Source organism: Xenopus laevis, chromosome 4L (assembly GCF_017654675.1).
Source record: "Xenopus laevis strain J_2021 chromosome 4L, Xenopus_laevis_v10.1, whole genome shotgun sequence".
In the NCBI taxonomy this organism is placed as follows: Eukaryota; Metazoa; Chordata; class Amphibia; order Anura; family Pipidae; genus Xenopus; species Xenopus laevis.
Genome location: NC_054377.1, coordinates 92,626,001 through 92,646,390, shown reverse-complemented (window position 1 = coordinate 92,646,390; position 20,390 = coordinate 92,626,001). Strand labels below are relative to the sequence as shown.

At 37.7% G+C, this 20,390-nt stretch overlaps 1 protein-coding gene across 3 annotated transcripts in view; it reads left to right on the top strand.

Annotated features, from left to right (window-relative positions):
* Positions 1–20,390, top strand: part of LOC108714330 (zinc finger protein GLIS1-like) — a 72,193-nt gene that overhangs the window by 30,136 nt on the left and 21,667 nt on the right. For all 3 annotated transcript variants that reach the window (XM_041590473.1, XM_018258450.2, XM_018258449.2), the window contains exons 2-3: positions 8,763–8,931; positions 12,786–13,731. In XM_041590473.1, coding sequence (XP_041446407.1) covers positions 8,763–8,931; positions 12,786–13,731 — 1,115 coding nt within the window. The remainder of the gene's footprint in view (positions 1–8,762; positions 8,932–12,785; positions 13,732–20,390) is intronic.

Below are 20,390 nucleotides of genomic sequence, written 5' to 3'. Positions count from 1 at the left end.
ATATGTGTATGGTCCTCGCTGGCGTCTCACTTCAAGTGGTGTAGTAAATTTAGATTGTCCTTGTTTCAGTATTCCTGGTTTCTTAATTCTGTCTAAAGATCCAGGCTGAAAGTATACTTCTCTTGCACCACGTTTTCTGTCATTATAAGCCTTACATTTGGCTTGTTGACGTTTCACAATGTCTGCAGTAGATGATTTTGTAGGCACAGTATTTTGTGGAAGTTTGATGTCTGCAACATGTAACTTAGTGCACATCTGTGTGCCATGTAATAATTCAGCAGGAGATGATTGAGTTGTTGCATGGCACGTTTCTCTGTAGTCAGCACCGATTCTGGGGCTGCTGCCGCCTGAGGCAGCAGCCCAGATGCCGTCCCCCTCCTCTCCCGCTCTGCGCTTAAAAATTAGCGTCGGAGCGGGTTTCAGGGGGCAGGATCGCTAGTGCATTGAGCGCAATAGTGCTCTTTGCACTAGCGGAGCCGAATTTCCCGGTTAAAACCCGGAAGTTCGGCTCTTAAAGTTACAAGAGGCAGCTTTTTGCCGCCCCTTGTAACTGGCCGCTCGCTGCCGCCTGAGGCAAGGGTTTCACCTTGCCTCATTGCAGAAGCGGCCCTGTCTGTAGTTATGTAGGAACTCTGTTGTAAATACTTTCCAAGATTTCCCAGTAAGATTTGCTGTCTGTATTGCTTCTTTCAGACTTCTGTTGAATCGCTCGATTTCTCCATTTGCTTGTGGGTAATACACTGAAGATTTCCTAATTACAATATTCCTCTCTCTCAGAAAGGATTCAAACTCATATGAGACAAACTGTGGTCCATTGTCTGATATTAACGCCTTTGGATTACCTTGTCTGCTGAAAACTGTAGACAGAAATGTTATTACTGTAGCTGATGTTATATGAGAAACAGATGCAATTTCAGTCCATTTACTGTAATAGTCTATAAAGGTTATAGCAAATCTACAGTCTATAGGAGCATCTGCAAAAGGACCGACAATATCAATAGCAAGTTTTTCCCATGCTGAATCAGGGAATGGTACTGGTTTTACATCTGGTCTCAACTTACCTTTGTGTACAATTTTCTTTGCACAGCCCAGTGAAGTGTTGCTTTGTGGTGAAATTTTAGACACAGGCTGTGTGGCAGGCACTGGTGCTGTAGTAATGAGACCATCAGCTAATTGTAGGTTTAATGCAGCAAAGAGATCCCTTCCAAGTATAGCAGTACCCTTATTCACAATGTAAAAGTCACATTTTGCAGTATTTGATTCAAATAGTACAGTCCCTGGCAAGCAACCAAGCACAGGGATTGGATCCTTTAAGTAACTGACCAGTTTCAGGGCAGGTGCAACAAGCGGATCTTTTGCAAAGTATTTCAAGAAAATATCCTTTGGTAGTATAGAAACAGCTGAACCTGTATCAAGCATCAGGTTAATGGAGTGTCCCTTGTCAGCAGAAGCAGTACTGACACTGACAGTGCTTATAAACTTGTCTGGAATAAATGTACCAGCTTTATCCACACTTAATACTATAACATTTGAAGTAGTAACTTCATGAACATCTTTAGCAGAACTATCGCAGATTTTAGCAAAATGTCCTACCTTTGTGCATTTGCGGCACCGTTTAGCTTTTGCAGGACATGTAACATGATTTGCAGTGCGTTGCGTTGAACCACAGCGAAAGCAGTATTTTCTATTTGTATTTGCTGCACAGTTTTGCAGTGTAGGTGAATCTCTTTCCTTAGCACTGTATTTTGCCTGTGAATGCATTATTAGGCCACAGTGTTGAATTCACAATCTGTACATTCCCAGCAGTTCCCTGACTGAGAGTTTTAGCCTCTGCCACTGCTGTTTCAATTTGGCTAGCAAATGTAATAGCCTTTGCAAGAGTTAAATCCTGGTCTAGGAGCAGTCTCTCTCTAATGCAATCTGAGTTTGTTTTTTCCACTATTTGGTCTCTTAGCATTTCATCTGTTAGATTCCCAAACTCACAGGTAACAACCAGCTCTCTCAAAGCTGCTACAAATTGTTCTGTGGCTTCGCCATTACGCTGTCCACGTTGGCGGAATTTATATCTTTCAGCAACCACTTCTACCCTTGGCACGAAAAAGTTCTTTATAGCCGTAAGAGCAGTTACATAAGTATCATCAGGTGATGGTAATGTATAGAATATATGCTGTCCCTCTGCTCCCAGGCAGTGAATAAGTAAAGCACGCTTTCTAGCAGCAGAAATCTCCCCTTGGTCAGCAGCAATAATGTAATTTTCAAACATACGGATCCAAGCAGTAAAAGGTATGGTAGGCTCACCAGGGTTTGGAAGAAAAGGTGCAGGCTGCTGCAGATATAGAAGAGCCATCTCGTCGTCATTTGTTATGTTTTGGGTAGCCGAGGATGAGTAGAGTATAACAATGCTTTATTTGCAGAGACTCATGAGCCATTACAACATTACAACAGTAACTTTCACTTTTAAGCTGCCAGGAAGTATGCACAGCATAAGTCTGAGCACAGTGACATCTACAGGCTATTTGTATAAACATCACACACTTAATATTTGTACCGACCAGCACTTCCTAACTTGTGTGTCTAAATGATGCCCAAGATAGGAGGCATCTATGTGCTTCCTTCAGCTCTCAGAGAAGGGCAGGTCTATGCAAGGTACTTCACCTAAGGTCTAGGTGCAAGCCAAGAATTAAAAAATAAGCACCTGCTTTGAGGCCACTGGAAGCAAAATCCAGGGGTTGTGAGCTGCATGTTGCTCACTAGCTTAATGAGACAAAGGAAAATCCCACTGCGGTTTTAATATATGTAATTAAATGTATTAAATATTTAGAACATTTTTTGTTTGGTTATAAACTTGAGCATATTAGTGACTAGTGTGAAATTTGCTGTTGTACAAAGATGATGACATTTGAATGCATAGTGAGCCAATAGTTTTCCTTTGGTGGTCAGGTTTTATTCATGTGCTATTTAATGGCTTACATGGGGATTTAAACATGTTGGACATACTGTTTCTTATACAAATATATCCACTGAGAAATTTTCTGTATAAGAAGTTGCACCTTATCTTAAAGTGTAACAAAGACTGCAGCTGCGGGGAAGGGAGGGGGTTTGTTTATGTAGAGGGCTTCATGCTGAACTTGTGATTTGTCTTGATTTTGCTCATAAAGATGAAGAAGTAATGACACATTAATGTATGTATATCAGATGCTTAAAGCGGCATATATTTAAGGGCACACCAGTTATGGGTATTATATAAAAAATTATAGGGTCACCTTGCCTCTCTGGTCTTTACTAATTGCTGCCAGGACCGGATTTACATAGTGGGTGCCCCTAGGCCCACTGCCGTTCGTCGCCCCTGTCCCCCTTTTATCCGTGCAAATTTTCATCATCAATGGGGATTGGCGCATAGGTGTGGGTGTGGTTGGGCAGCATGCCGCCCCCCTAAAATCCTGCTGCCCTAGGCCCTGGCCTAGGTGGCCTTTCCACAAATCCGGGCGTGATTGCTGCCTTAAATCATGCGCGTTCCAGTGAAGCACTTTACTTTTTAGAATCAGACACAGACATTCAGGGGCAGATTTACTAAGGGTCGAAGTGAATTTTCGAAGTTAAATACTTCGAATTTCAAACTATTTTTTGGGTACCTCGACCTTCAAATAGGCCCAAATTCGACTTCGACTCGAAGTGAAAATGCTTCTACTATTCGACCATTCGATAATCAAAGTACTGTCTCTTTAAAAAACTTCAACTTCGACACTTCAAACCTGCCGAATTGCTATGTTAGCCTATGGGGACCTCCTAGAACATATAGCCAGCATTTGGCCAAGTTTTTAGAAGTCGAAGTATAATCATACGATCGTACGATTAAATCATTCGAATTGATCGTTCCGAAGTACGTTCGTAGTACCATCGTACTATCGTAGTACGATCATAGGATTTTAAAAATCCTTCGAATTCTACTTCGAATATCGAAGTCTGCAATTCGATGGTCGAATTTCGATGTTTTTTCCACTTCGAAATTCGACCCTTGATAAATCTGCCGCTTAATTCACAGCCAATTTGCACAAGTTTCCATGTAGCAATGCAGCATGTGTCTAAATTAATTGCTAATTAGCCACTAAGAAAGTAGATTGTGTATGTATCAAGCTGTAAATGAGCGAATTGACAACTCTAATTTTCTGCTGAAATAATGAAGTAGATTTAGCTAAGTACTCAGTGTAGCTGCTTGGAAAAGTTGCGTTGAAGGGTAACAACGTGATGTCTAGTATTTTTCCTGTCATCAGCATTTCTAATGGATTGAATTATCATTGCCTCGGCGAGGCACAACAGTGGTTTCTTTTTTATAGCCCTTGCTATGGTTTTTATGCCCAGAAAAAGCTTTTTCTAAAAGACAACACATTAATCTTGTTACAATGAAAGGGTAGTGAAATTGAAGTGAAATTGGAGTAAGAAAGATTTTTGGTTAGAACTTGTCACATATAATTATACGGGTATGGAATCCCTTATCTGTAAACTCGTTATACAGAAACCTCAGAATTACAGGTAGGCCATCTCCCATATATTCCATTATATGCAAATAATTATAATTTTTACAAATGATTTCCTTTTCCTCTGTAATAATAAATTGTTCCTAACTATCCTGATTTAATACATATATGATTTATTTAATGTTTAAATGTTTTTAGCATTTTAGGCATGGGGATCTAAATTATGGAAAGATCTCTTAAAACCCCAACTCCTAAGCATTCTGGATAATAGATCAGGAAGGTCACTATCAATTAAAATAAAATATATTCAGCACAAGCTGTACTCATTGGTCCCAGGTTATACGTTGGGGTATACTGCTTTTATTAAGGAATCACTGTAATATTTTTTTGTCGTTAATAGGATAAATGATCTTTTTACTAAACTTTAACTCCAGTATGCCTCTTTTGTGAATACCCCCCCCCCCCCCGTATGTATTTCTAAAATGTACAGCTATATATCATATGTAAGCACAAGAAGAGTGACAATGCCCAAACTGCACTCTAGCCAATACTTATGCATAAGGGACAACATAACACTTTGTAAATAGGAGCAAATGGGGACACAGTTCTGTGAAGCAGCGTGCATAGCACGTGTTTGTGTGGCTTGCATGAAAATAGCTCAGTGCAATACTTGATAATAGATTAAAATTATATACGTCAATAATTTTACCCTTATGTGCCCTATTGCATTTAAAACTTTTGAACTGAATCTTTCCAGTGATACTAAAACCAATGCTTTGCTTTAGTAATAGATAGGTAAAAGGTCAGTGTAATGACTCCTCCTAGGCTCATCCTAACAGTTAGTAGCCTCGTGCTGCTACATATCTAATTACATAGACTGAATGATATAAAGCTTGGTCCATCATTGCATCACAATGTTTTGGGGGGTAGAAGGGAATACAAGGTAGAATCAAAGATTCTTTCCAAACATTCTCTGAAAACATACTCCCACAACAATTTACTTGTATAGGCGTATTTGCCTGAGAATTTCCTGAACTGCCTTTTCATCACTTGGTATTTACACTACTAGATATAATAATAAAAATACTAGATATAATAATAAAATACTAGATACAATAATAAACAATACTAGATATAATAATAAACAATACTAGATATAATAATAAAAAATACTAGATATAATAATAAAAAATATAATTGGTAATTGACAGCACTCCAGACACAAATCCAACGTTGTGTATATATACAGTATATGCCTATAAATATCAGCAAAAAAAACATAAATGTGGTATAAGTGGCATTGCAATCTGCAGAGGGTTTGATGAGATTGTTAGGCAGTCACTTGTACATGCAGAAGTCTTTATCTGCTGTACTATTTGCCATCTGGTTAGCAGCCCTGTAATTAGTGGGATTGGAGTGTCTCTCTCTCTCTCTCTCTCTCTCTCTCTCTCTCTCTCTCTCTCTTCCTTTCACACACAAGTCATATGAAACTCAGAAAGACCTCAGCAGGCACCAGCTTTTTCTCAGCCAGAATCAGGTGGAATGAAGTTTATGCCTGTATAGGGGTGCATTGAGGTATATGCACTGAACATATAGTCTTAGAATATATTATGCAAAGGAGAAGTAAGAACATGAACATACACATTACAGGGACATTACAGGCACTACACAGATAAACGACTTTTTAATAAGTTTCTTAACAAACTATTTTGTTTTGTAAACAGAAGAATGGCATGATTTTTAGGTCAATTTTGTGATTGTATCTGGAGTTGAACAGGCATAGAATGATGACAGACAAGAAGTGTTAGTAAAATACTAAATCTTTTTTGTTTGTGGGTGTTGGCACAGGTAAGGTAACAGATAATTTTTTTACTAAAATAGTAACACAGTTTGTAAAAAGACAAAGATCGACCCAATAGATCCAACCATAGACATCTTAATCTCAAATAGAGGTCCAGGAGCAAAATGATTATGTATGTTCTTCAGGGCTAAGGAGTGCGTGAACTGACTTAAAAGCAACACATAAGGGCATACATTAAAGCAATATTTCTTAACCCAGTGCTTGGGGCCACACATCAATGACGTGTTACCTGTGCTTTAACACCACTTATATACTGTGGTGACAAAGAGATGTTCAATCACTTTGACTAGATCGCTTATTTTCAATCAGGAGTTCCCGCCTGGAGGCCATGTACTGCACACTCCTAAGGAAGACAAACCTCCAGAAAAAAGGAAAGGAATCATTGACAACTGGAAGTGATGCACTCATGACAAACCCTTTAAACAGGAATAAAATAACCTTTACTGCAATTAAAGCATTTAAATTGCTTAACTGGATAATTAGTGGAAAGTTAGACATTATCTAAGTGCTAAAAAAGTGGAGAATAAGATCTGCCAATGAGTTCTCATGCCATGGGGTTTAGTTATATCACTTTTATATGTTGTGGATGAATGTGTTATGCAATGCATTGTTTACCCATCAGTGGTGCTTATACCATGGAGTGATTACATGAATGGTTTTCCTGAAATGAACTAGGAGAATTCCCTGCATACTGCAAATTTCTTATTCCCTAGGGTTCTTGCAGAAACCTTTAATCAACTAGCATTCCATATTTATAAGTTGGGAAACCTCATGTTATTATCCTTTGAAAGGAAAACATTCTGAACACTAATGGACTTTAAATAATTTTTATAGTTTCTCTTGCTGAGTAAAACAGCAGTACTGGTCCTGTGTGAGTGATGCTGTGTAATGCATTAGCAAAGCCAAATAAGCATAACCAAATGACTTTTGTAAAAAAAAAAAATATTTTACATTAAACTGTACAACTAAATAAGTATATATTTTGTGAAAGCAACATTTGGCTTATTCTTCTAGAGTGTGATGTGTAAGGGTAGACCTACAATAATATCCATGCTAATTACAGATAATTATTAGCTCAATCACAACTATGTGCACTTGGGAGAACAAAGGACCTGGTGTTAGAAACACCTATACAGACAAATCAGGTCTGCACACTCAAACAAGAATCATTAGACTCAGGTGGTAAGATTGAAATATATTTTACTAGTTAAAAAGGCTATTTGCCGAAACGTTGGGGTTATTCTCATTTTTGCAGGTGTATCCGCTACTTGTAGTTTCTTGTCTGCCTTTTTTGTACCTAAAGGGTGGTATGTATACCATTATTATGTGAAATGTTTTTTGTTTTTGTAAACATTATGTTTCTGTTTGGCTGTTCTTTTTAACTAGTAAAATATATTTCAATCTTACCACCTGAGTCTAATGATTCTTGTTTGAGTGTGCAGACCTGATTTGTCTGTATATGTTGTATTTAGTTGCTCGGTAGGGGCGACTTATAGGTTATGTTGCACCTCTCACTGCATGTTTGCTCCTTTATAGTTTTGAATTAGGTGTGCCCTCCATTTACCTGTATTTTCATATTCTGTTAGAAACACCTACATCAGGAGTGCCCATACTTTACTAATGCAAGGTCTACTTTTAGTGAGGTTGTCCCATTATGATCTACATCCATAAAAGCATTGTTACCATTCTGTTCCATGGAAAATATTACTTAAATGTTGATTTATGAAAAAAAAAATATGGCTATATTTAATAAACAACTTTTTCTTATATAACCATAACATAATAAAAATCTGAATGAAAAGCATTACATTGTAGGGTGATTTAAACAAACTGTTTGTTGACAGCATCTTGAGATCTACTGCTCACCAGCTAAAGGTCTACTGGTAGATCTACCTTTTGGGCACCCCTGACCTACATGGTCTGGAACTTAAAAACCCAGTATAAAGTGATATATATGAGAAAATAATTAAAATGATTTGAAGCACTTTCAATGAATCATAAAATCACAAATCTTAATTAGATATTTGCACCAACTGACTCATCTGTTGAGGATACAGGTAAAAACAGGAAATGAATACAAATATATTAAAAGCACACTTATTGATGACTCAAGAATCCCTAAATTCCTAGTCACACTAACCAAGGATTTCGTCTGCTGTCTACATGTTATTCCTCCCAAGTTTCCAACCTTCTCTATATATTTCTATTCTCCCTGCTTTACCAAGGACAGAATAGTGGCAGTGTGGTGATCCTATTGGCATGTCACATGTCTATTTTAGATGGCAATATAGGCAGTTTTTTGTTAACAACTGGAATATTTTAAGGAGATATAAACACAAGTAAAGTAGCTCTAGCTCTTCTGTAGAAATCTGGTGGCAATATGCTGCAGTATAATACATTTTTAACAATCATATATTTATTTTTAGTTAACACTGGGTACCCACCTTGCAACCTGAAGAAAAGTATCATGGGAAATGAGGAGCTCACAAGCAATGCCTATGAGAGTTTTACCTGCCAGAGTGAAAATTGCTCTCCTCCTATAGACCAGAGTGGAACATGTGAGATGTCTCTGAACACAGAACACACAGACACAAGGTAAAGTCCATGCCCTGTGCAATTCAAAATTATGCATGAACATTTATCTAAATACCACAGGGGTGGACAAAATAACAGAAACATGTAGTAAAAAGGTCTAAATTGAAGACCCAGTTTGCAAGTCATCTGATAACCAACACTTTCATATGTGAATTTCTAGAGAAAGATCTAACATACTGAAGTAGGTAAACAGCCCAAATAGTGGTGTTCATATTGAAGCTGTGTAAGACACAGTAATAGTAATATTATTGAAATCATCTGTCGATAGATATTGGGGCAGGTTTACTAAAGGGCGAAGTGGCCGTCGCTAGCAAAAATTTGCCAGAATCTCATCCACAGGGACATCTGCAATTTACTAACAGGTGTAGACATCAATTTGCTAGCAAAAGAGACCATCGCTAGTGCAGTTTCGCACCCCATCGGGTGATGAATTTTCGCTCAGGCTAATGATCGTTTCTCCACAAATTCACTAAAGTGCGAATTTTACAGACCATTATCTATTTCACCAGAGTTTCCTTTGCCACCTTAGACCAGGCAAACTGAAAAAATTAAGCTACAGCCTCTTCAATCTTACTATATGTCAGTGACATCATATCCTGTATACCGGAAAGTCATAAAAGTTATTTTTTTAAAGTGAGATTGCCTTCAAAAGTCCTAACTATTAAAGATTTTTGTGTTTTCCGACCAAGCCACTTCAAGCATTTGCACCAACATCACTAATAAAGACGTCCATACGACCTATAGGTACCCACCATATTCAAATTGACCTAAGCCTAAGAGTACTAACAACATTTCTCTAGGCAGAAATTAACTCTACCGAAAGATTTGCCATGATTTAGTGAATTAGCATAGTGGTAACAAATTTTCATCTGGCGAAGTGGCACGAAGTGTGGTGGATCGTTTGCTGGCGATAATTGACCCTTTAGTGAATTTGCCCCATTGTGTTGTGTTACCTTTGTCCCTGTATTCACTGCTGTCCAATCTATCTTACATAGAACATGGTGTATATATATATATATATATATATATATATGTATGTATGTATGTATGTATGTATGTATATATATATATATATATATATATATATATATATATACATATAGGCACTAGTGTTTTGTACTTGGACACATACATACACTGTGCCCTGATATCTGTCTCCTTCTACCTCTACTATTTCGTCTACTAATGCACTCTCTTGACTTAGTTAGATTTAGAACCGCATACATTGGAATGGTCAGTTAGTCAGGTCACCAGACGGAAGTTGGCAATGATGGGAGCTTCAACATGGAGCTGGTCGCTGCTCCTGTATAAACTATAACAAAAGGGATTGTTGTGCTCATCACTGAACAATTTCCAACAATATGGCAGGGGTGTAATAAGGGTGTGAAGAAAAATACAGACAAAGGAAGGGGGGCTCATCTACAATGCAGGGCCACAATCTGCCACAATGGGGGTCATTTATGAACAAAGCAAATTTGCACCTCGGCAGTTACCCATAGCAACCAGTTTATTGCTTTCAGAGTTCAACTTTCAGATGGCTGAAAAAAAGTAACCAGTGATTGGTTGCTATGGGTTACTGCCTAGATGTAGATTTGCCCATTCTTTATAAATGAGCACCAATGTTGCACTCTGCACATTGCTGGTCTCTGCACTCCATTTTGATGCTCGCTGCATACAGCAGCAGACAGTGAAGCACAAATTCTCCGTAGATGAGCACTGTGGAGCACACTCTAGCACAGTTCTAGCACTTACGTATCCCTTAATATTTTTAACCCAAGGGTTGACTAGTAATCCAGATTTTTAAATGTTATTTTTTAAAGCTTTTGCACTATTGTAGCTAGAAATATGCTATAATGACCACAAGGTTTTCAGAAACCATATGTGCATGTGTGTGTATGCAATTGTTTCCATGAATAAATCTCCAGGGGAAAACAATAAAAGGTAGGATACAAACTCTCATTTTTGGAGCTGACATATGAAGAATGTAGGGAGAAGACTGGGTTATGGGGGTTGCAAATACATGCAGATACTTTAGAACTTTTCTGGACTGGAGATGTTTTATCAAACAATTGTCTGATGTAAGAAGTGATGAGTGTAATTATGGAGCTTTATCTCAGTGTCAGTGAGAGCAATTAGAAAACAAAGGTAATTAGGAAACATGAACAAAGTAGAGGGCAGGGGTCAGCCTGGATACCTGTTACCATATTATGAGTCCCATAATGAGGGGATGAGAGATTTTCCTACATCAGAAATTTGACCTCTTTCTACCTCATCCCAAATGTTTTTCCCAGGCAATGGACAAATATTGCACAGAATCAAGTGCTCCTTAATAACATTATACTGTTAAGACTTATCAGGTTTCCTATTCCAAAGGTTCTGCCATCCTCCTTACTGAAACTCGGGTACTTTAAACTTTACATGTAAGGGGTGAAACAGGATTATTATAATAAGATGTGCAATAATCTGATCTGTGATACTGTGCTACATGATACATTGGACAAGGATAGCGAGGATGTCATGCTTTTGGCTTTGGCACGGGCAGGCACAATACCATGGAATGTGACACTAGAGGATGCAGTACTGTCGTTTATGCAACCACGGGACTGGATACTGTCTGCTGTTGTATTATGTACACCAAGCATAATACTGTGCAAGGCCAGATATACACATTCACCAGTTCGTCCTTAGTTAGGCAATGACACAATGTCTTGCAATGCTTAGTTTCTATTGTTCTTCCTGGGTAGAAATACCACCTCTTATCGACATGCTCAATTTGCATTCTTTGCTTGTTTCCAAGTCTTAATACAATTGAAAATTATCCCAAGGAACTGTAAACAAACTACAACTAAACTCTAGTGGCACAACTAGAACTGTATTTGTAGCTCAGCATGCTGTTACCAACAAAACACGGGTGTTGGTTCTATTCATTCCAGGTGGGTGCCAGTCCCACTCAGTATTCAGCACTGGAGTGAAACTATACAGAGATTGGTGCCTGTGAATTTTTTAAACCAACAATTCAGACATGCTGGCATTGGTTCAGTGGATTACTGACAAATAGGAATGTTGTATGTGTATTATGTGTAAAATGTATTTTTAAAAACAATTAGCACTAATGTAATTCCATTCTTGCATGAAAGTCAGTCATAATGAATCAAGTTCCCTCTGATACAGTAATATTGATGAGTGTCCTGTGTATGTGGGAGATACTCAGTTCTAAATGCTCAGTTATAAAGCAAGGGCTAATGCAGAAGAATAAATTATTCTACCTTTTTCCATGGTCTGGAAGGGGCTTGGATGGAATGTAGGCTAATCCAAAGTACCTTCATAGTTGCTTGTGGAAATAAAGCCCAAAAGACAGAAGGCATTCAGCTAATAATGTATTTGTTAGGTAAATACACAGGGAATATAAAAAGTTACTGTATAGTGGCCATTTAAATATTCACCAAGGCTACAAGATAAGATATGACCTTTGTAAGGTGCTCTCAACTGAACTGGCAGTGAAGAAACTATAGAGGTAGTAACCCTATGATCTCGGGGGGGCCCATGGGGTCTGCTGTATGGCCGGCTGAGTAGGGGTTGTTGTGCACACCAGGCCCCTCAGAAGATTTTCTTTGAGAGGCAGTCCAACGAGATGTAGTAATGCCAATGTGAAGTAGAGTTGTAAGATACTTAGTACTGTAAGTGTTATATTACCATAACATTGACTGGTACATAATTGGTACAATTAAAAGCAATGTACCATCCACTGAACAAAATAAGTTACCAAGAAAGCAACATTATTTATTGTTCTTAAACAAATGTCTCCTTTTGCCTTCTAATTTATACACTGTTTCACAATTTCTTTCATTCGACAGGTCTGCTCAGTCTTACCCCTGTTTTTCTCTATATGTGAACAAAACACACCCTCCAGATCTCATCAAAGAAGAGAATTCCTGTGAACTGTCTGGCCAGTCAGAACCATTCCACTTGAGCTGCTCAGGCAGAGAAGAGTTAAGGACACCGTTTCTTCCAGATGCAGCTTCATTACACAAAAGACTTAGCTCTCTGTCAGCTTACTTTTTAGAGTCAGCTGATAGCCCAATGCAGGGGTCACTTGTATCTGGCACTTACACCTCTGTCTGTCTCCAGGCTGAAAGCTTGAGGAGATGCTCATCTTCCTTAGAAGCAACTGAAATTGTTGGAAATGGTAATTCCCCTCATACTTCCCTATCACCATGTGCGAAAATCCAGCACTTGTCTCTCACTGGAATTTCTACTTACACAAAAAAAGGCCATACCACTAGTCTCCCAAATCCATCCGAATCAGAAGGGATCTATGGTTTGCCTTCTCCTATCTCATGTCTCCCACCTGATCATGATGAGCAAGAAAATGAACTTCCAGAACAGCTTGATACTCCTTGTGCAAAGAGAAACACCATTCTTTTCCTGAACACAGCTTCCATAGAAAGCAAGGAGTTCAACATTCTTAAACAAGAACCGAAGGATGACTATCAGGAACTGCACTCACCATATTCACTTCAACAACCCATGTCCCCAAAGACAGTACAATCTGACAAACAGATTCAAATTGTATCAAAAGATGGGAGGCAAATATGCCGCTGGATAGACTGCAGTGCTCTGTATGATAAACAAGAAGAGCTAGTAAGGCACATTGAGAAGACACACATTGACCAGCGTACCGGAGATGATTTTACTTGTTTCTGGGCTGGTTGTGCACGAAGATATAAACCTTTCAATGCTCGTTACAAATTGCTTATTCACATGAGGGTTCACTCTGGAGAAAAGCCAAACAAATGTATGGTAAGTGAGTAGTCATGAAAGTTTAATATCAAGCACTGTACCCTGGTCTACAGTTGACTGTACCCTCTGTTGAGAAGTGTCATAACAGTGCATAACATTTCATATTATTTGGTCTTCATATATTTATACATAGTGATTGTATCCTGTATTAAGTTCCTCTCCTCCAGTGTAACCTCAGCTTGCCATGACTTTCTTCATAACTGAAATCTTCTAAATACTTTATCAGCTTAGCTGTTTTTCTCTGGACTTTCTCTGTTTCCAAATGTCCCCTTGACTACTGGAATCCAAAACTACACTGCATGTTCTGGATGGAGCCTTACTAGTCCTTTATGAGGGGGTAAAACTAGCCTCTCTATATTTTTGAATCTAAAGTGTATGTATTCATAAATCAAAGCTGAAAATTATCTGCATCGTTGCCACCCAGTTCACCAGTCAAGATTCCCTGCAATGATACAAATGATGCATTAATGAACAGATAAAATTAACGTGGACCCAATTCAGAAAATCAGTCATAGATAAGGCATATTGGTTAAAATTAGCCTTTTAAAATACCATTTTATGATAATTATATCTAGTTATCTTGAAGTAAAATCTAGCTATAATGATAGATATTTTTTCCATTTGCTTCCAATCACTGTCATTATTTGTCTTGGGCTGACAACATAATTCACTCATTTATTAAATATTATCATTAAAAAGCATCTGTCTACATTTTCACCCCCTTTCACTTGGACTGTCCAGTAGTAAGAGGAAACCACCTAATCTCACTGCAATATCCTGTTATGTTTCATACTTAGTTTGTGTTATTTTAGTTTTATTACATTTGAGATTTATCTACATTATAATCAGAAATACATCCAGCCAAAGTAGTGATGCAATGCTTATAAGACCTTTAATGTTTGAAGATTACTTTTCCAGTATTCTGAGATTCAGTGTTCCAGACATTTAGCATTTTGATTGTCTGAGACAACAAAAATTAGTAAACTTAATATATTGTGATATGGGGAAGAAACAAGTTTAGCCTGCCATCTGTTTCACTAAGCTTTCAAATAGTCAAGTAACCATAGGAGAGCACAGCGAACTTGTGTATCAGCAAGGAACTATGGGATACGAGTCAGTTTGAGAAAATAGCAATAACAATACATAATTGTGTTGAAAAACAAACTGTTTCCCAATGCATGGAAGCTATAAGCTGTGTATTATCGATACATGTAAACTGCTACCCAGGGAAAGAGAAACTCCAGTATAATGTCTTTGATTTACCAAAAAGATACATAGTTACATTGTTATATAGTTATTGAGGATATAAATAAAATACATTTGTTCATTAATTTTAGCCCTTCAGAAAACTTCTGGGCGCTGGTGATACCAAAGCAAAACATCCCTGTAACTCTTGCCAGGTGTTTCATCCTGACTCCAAAACAGCAATCAGATTTGGTTACCCTGGATAAAGCTGTTGTGTCCTTTACAATTAAGATATTGCAACATTGGATATTTTGTCTGAAGGTGTTGAGGGAATTGGCCATCATAACCTAGTTTTGTCAAGTATTTCAGAAAAATAACTCATGATTCTGAAAGGAAAAATACCTTTTTTTTGTGAATTTCTGCAGCTGAAAAATATCTCTGTAAAATATGTCTTTACCTTAAAGGAGAACTAAAGCTTTATAATGTACTTGGGCAGAAATGCTGCACATTATGTTAAGGTCTTCTGTAACAGCCCAAGGCAACTTCTGTGTCTTAGAAGATGTTCCTAGTAGTTCCCTGTATTCTTTTCTGCTGATCCTCTAGGCTGCCGTCAGTTACCTAAGCTTAGGGACTGACTTAAAATATACTGTATATAAAATATAAATAATATTCACAATACAAGGCTAATTAGTAATTCATTCAGATTCACATTGCATGGCAGCTCACCAGTGTAATGAACATCTGAATTCAATAATCATCCCTGTAGTATCAGCTTCTATGACATGTGAACATCATTTTCTGCTTTATGATTTATAATGACCCGTAAGCTTAGCTTCCCAACAGTTGCCCAGTCCACACTGAGCATGTGCATTGACACTGACACTCTGAACAGAATACAAAATGGGGAGTTTCTGTGACAACTTTGAAGGCCTGGATAATTACTGTATCGTGCTACTAAAACATTATAATGGGGCAATAAGTTCAGTATATAAAATACAGCATTTCTTTCCACATTAATTTTTAGGGTTTAGTTCTTCTTTAGTATTCCTGTTTAAAAGCCGCTGGTGGGCAAGATTATTTTTCTGAAAGTTTAGATCTTAGCCTAATATGTAAAGGCCCCGCTAAAAGAGAGTGCCACTTTTTAGCCATGCTCTACCTTGAGAGAAGCAGGATTTAATTTATGTAGTCCTCCATGCAGATAGATAGATAGATAGATAGATAGATAGATAGACAGACAGACAGACAGACAGACAGACAGACAGACAGATGATAGATAGATAGATAGATAGATAGGTAGGTAGGTAGATAGATAGGTAGATAGATAGATAGATAGATAGATAGATAGATAGATGATAGATAGATAGATAGATAGATAGATAGATAGATAGATAGATAGACAGACAAGTCTAGCAAATATATACTGGGATGTTTAGAAGTTATATTCAGGCGAGGGTTAAAAATCATAGCAGTGCATGAATAGGGCATCCATCTTATAAATATTTATATCTGAACTACTCATAAATCAATTACTGGACTGATGGTTCGTTAGCTCAAATTTTTTGGAAACTATTGTGTAATCAGTCATTCTATAAAGATCTCATTCTTGGAAACTCGATGTCAGTTATTGAGGGCAATAGTGGCAAGCCCATGTTGTTCAATTCCAGATCCAGATGTCACCAAAGCTGAGTTGACCGGCTGCGAACAGTACAGGGAAAATAATCTTAAAACGTCAAGAACAGAAATAAAACTGAACAAATTCGGAATGATGTTGCACTGAATAGGATCTTTGTTTGCCAATGATGTAATATACACACTCTAGCTCTATATCTTGGATTTGTAATATCCAAAGCCACACTACTTAATCAAAGCACAGACTTATGGCAGGAGACATAATTAGCTTCTTGATTAGGAGTTGTGTTAGTTAAATATTATGCCTATATTCATTAAAGTATATGCTGGATAACTTTCCCTAAAGCATATCCCTTGGGTTCTAAAGCCAGAGAGACATAGTGGCCTATTTATGAAGCTTCAATTTTTTTTAGGGGGAAAACTTGAATTTTTAGACAAAAAAATAGAATTTTTAGAGATTTATTGTACCAAAAAGCTGCTAAAATAAATGCTAAAAATACTCAATCTAAAACCTGTCAATGTTATGTAGAAGTCAATAGCAGATGTCCCTTTTACAATTTGAAGATGTTTCTTGACAAGTGCAAAAAATGGCAGCATTCTGACTTTTTTTTTGCACTTTGGCACTTTGGGGCATTGTGCAAATAGCAAGAGGAGGGAGACAGGTAGGCATCCTCCATCCCACCCCTTACCTGCCCCCATACCTTGCACATCATTCAGAGAAGGTGCAGCCCACATTGGGGCCCTTTCTTTATCACCTGCTCTAAGGCAGTTGCCTCAAGTGGAAACTTCAAGGGATTTTGGAAGCCCGAAGCGACACGTGTTTTACCATCAGTAATTGACATTATTGCCTGTGGGAAAGCTTTTATAGGAGATTAGTTGCCCGCCGAAACAGAGATTTATTGCTGGCAATTAATTTCCTGGTGTGCCATTGCCCTTAGAGGGCCCACTCTAGATCCCAATTATCTTGCATGATTGTATCATATGTATAGAGGATATCTGTGAATGCATAATGAAATCAGTGAAGGCAAAGCTCCCCATAATATCAGCAACAAAGTCATATATACTATGTGTTGGTATCCATCCTCTGTTTTATATTTGTGGCCCATGTTCTTTGCCTCTTTGATTCTAAGCCTTGAATAATGTCCCTAAGTGCCAAATATTCTGTTTGGTTAAAACAGGAGAAACATTTGCCTGCACCTCTTTCTAAGAGAAAGAAAGAAAAAAATTTTTGACCACACCCATGTTATAGCCACACCCCACAAAATTTGGTAGGTTATGAAAGTTTGAACATAATTCTGTGTTTTTTTTCCAGTTATTACAGTTTTTTTGTAGTTTCTTTTGTAGTTTTTTGTGAGTTTTTTTGTAGTTTTTTTTCTCAGTTCTGTCCACCCTCCCCTCACTCCCTGCAACAGTTCAACAGTCCCCAAGATCACTTTCAAATGACTGCAGCATAGCCTGCCAACCTGGCCTGACTGCCCCTCCTCCCCCCTCACAAGCCAGTCAGCTGCAGCTCGCCCTGCGCACACCCAGGCTTTTGTTGCTGGCTTTGGCGATCCTCCATCATGTGATGCAATGGCACCGCATGCGCCGCGATGCAGCATGTTGCTCTGTGATATCAGCGCGTTGCGACATGACTGGCCTGCGACGTTAGGGGGGTCCGGAACCCAGAACATTCTTGTAGGTGATTTTTTTTTTCTTGTTATCCAAGAATCTGGCCCTGGGTGGAGACATGTACCGGTAAGTGACCCCTGTAGTCAACTATAGCACAGATACAGCCTAATAATTCTGTTTACATTTCCCAGTATCTCATCCATGCAAGGTATTGGAACATGGCTTCTTTGTTAGTAGGATTTACAGACAACAAAGCAAAGGATTCATCACATTTAGGGTCCCAATTATTAAACCTCAATCTTTTCTGGTCCATGTTTTTAGGGGGAAAAAGTCAAGTTTTCACAGTGAGAATCCGATAAAATCGAGATTTCAGAGTGTCAATCCTACAATATGAATTGACACTCGATTTTGCTGCTCTGATTTTTTAGAGAAGAATTATTGATAAATTAGTTAAATTCGTGGAAGGGAATTTGGTCGACTTTGTTTTCATAAAAAACTGAGAGTAATTAGAGTTTTAGTAAATCATCCTATAAAAGATGCAGATGAGCTCTTCTCAATATAACACATACAGTGAAAGCATTGTTCACCTTCCAACACTTTTTCAGTTCAGTCATTTTCAGATAGTTCACCAGAAATAAATACCTTTTTCAATTACATTCTGTTTTTTTATATGTGGCCGTTTTTCTAATATTGACGTTTAAATCTAAAAAAGTTTATGTCTTTCTAAAGCAGCTCTAGGAAGGGGGTCACTGACTATAAATTGTTCTAAATAAACTTTAATACATTTATTATTTTTGGCTTTGCTGAGCAGAAATTCCTGAGTTTAATTAAAGACAGCCAATATAATTAATACAATAGTTGCTCAAATCCCACAGATGCTGGTGAGAAATGTATCAACTAATGTAGCAAATTGTAACCGTTCAGAATCTGTACCTGGATTATGGGGCTTCCAGACTGAAACAGGAACAGACTAAAACAGAAACATAAACTTTAAACTCCAGTTTTGGGAAACCGGTAAAAAAATAAAAAGAATCTAAATCAATTGAAAAACACATTTACTGCATTTTTGGAGAACAATCTGAAAACAACTGTACTAAAATAAATGTTTGGAGGGTGAACAACCCCTTTAATACAGAAGGTATTCAAATACCACATACTACACAAATAGCACTGCCTTAAAACCAAAGATTAAAAGGCTTTTACTTTACCTTAAAGGCATTCTGTCATTTCTTTCAAAATGCATCAGTTAAAGGGGTTGTTCACCTTTAAATTAACTTTTAGTATGATGTAGAGAGTGATATTCTGAGACAATTTGCAATTTTTTATTATTTAAGGTTTTTGACTTATTTAGCTTTTTATTCAGCAGCTCTTCAATTTGCATCTTAACCAATCTGGTAACTAGGGTCCAAATGACCCTAGCAGCCATCCATTGATTTGAATAAGAATAGGAGAGCCCTGAATAGAAGGGTCAGTAATAAAAAGTAAAAATAACAATACATTTGTAGCCTTACAGGGCATTTGGTTTTTAGAAGGGAGTCTGCGACGCCTATTTGAAAGCTGCAAAGAGTCAGAAGAAAAAGACAAATAACTATAAAACTATAAAAAATAAATAATGAAAAGTTACTTAGAATTGGCCGTTCTATAACATAATAAAAGTTACCTTAAAGGTGAACCACCCCTGTAATAGTTTGCTCCAATAGAATCCTACAATGAAATCCTTTTTTCAAAAGAGCAAACAAGTTTAATTATGAAATCTGACATGGGGCTAGACATGTTGTTAGTTTCCCAGGTGCCCTCGGCCATGTGACTTGTGCTCTGATAAATTTCAGTCTCTCTTTATTGCTGCACTGCAAGTTGTAGTTATATCACCCCTACCTTTCCCCCATTAGACCATCAGCAGAAAAATAGGAAGATAACAGCTCCCTGACACCCGCATTGCTAAAAATGCTCCCATGCCAAACCTAGTGTGAGATATTAGAACAGAACTTAACAGTAAAAATCCAAGTCCGGCTAACCCAAGTCAAGGGCTAGCTCTTTATGTAATCACAGGATCAGGTACAATGAGATGAGATGGCTGCCTACACACCAATATTCCAGCTAAAAAATATATTTGTTAGTTAAGGAAAACATTTTATATGGTAGAGTAAATAATTTGTAATGTAAACATAGTTATTTAGAAATAAAAACAACACAAAAAAAAAAAATCATGACAGAATACCTTTGATAAATGCTGG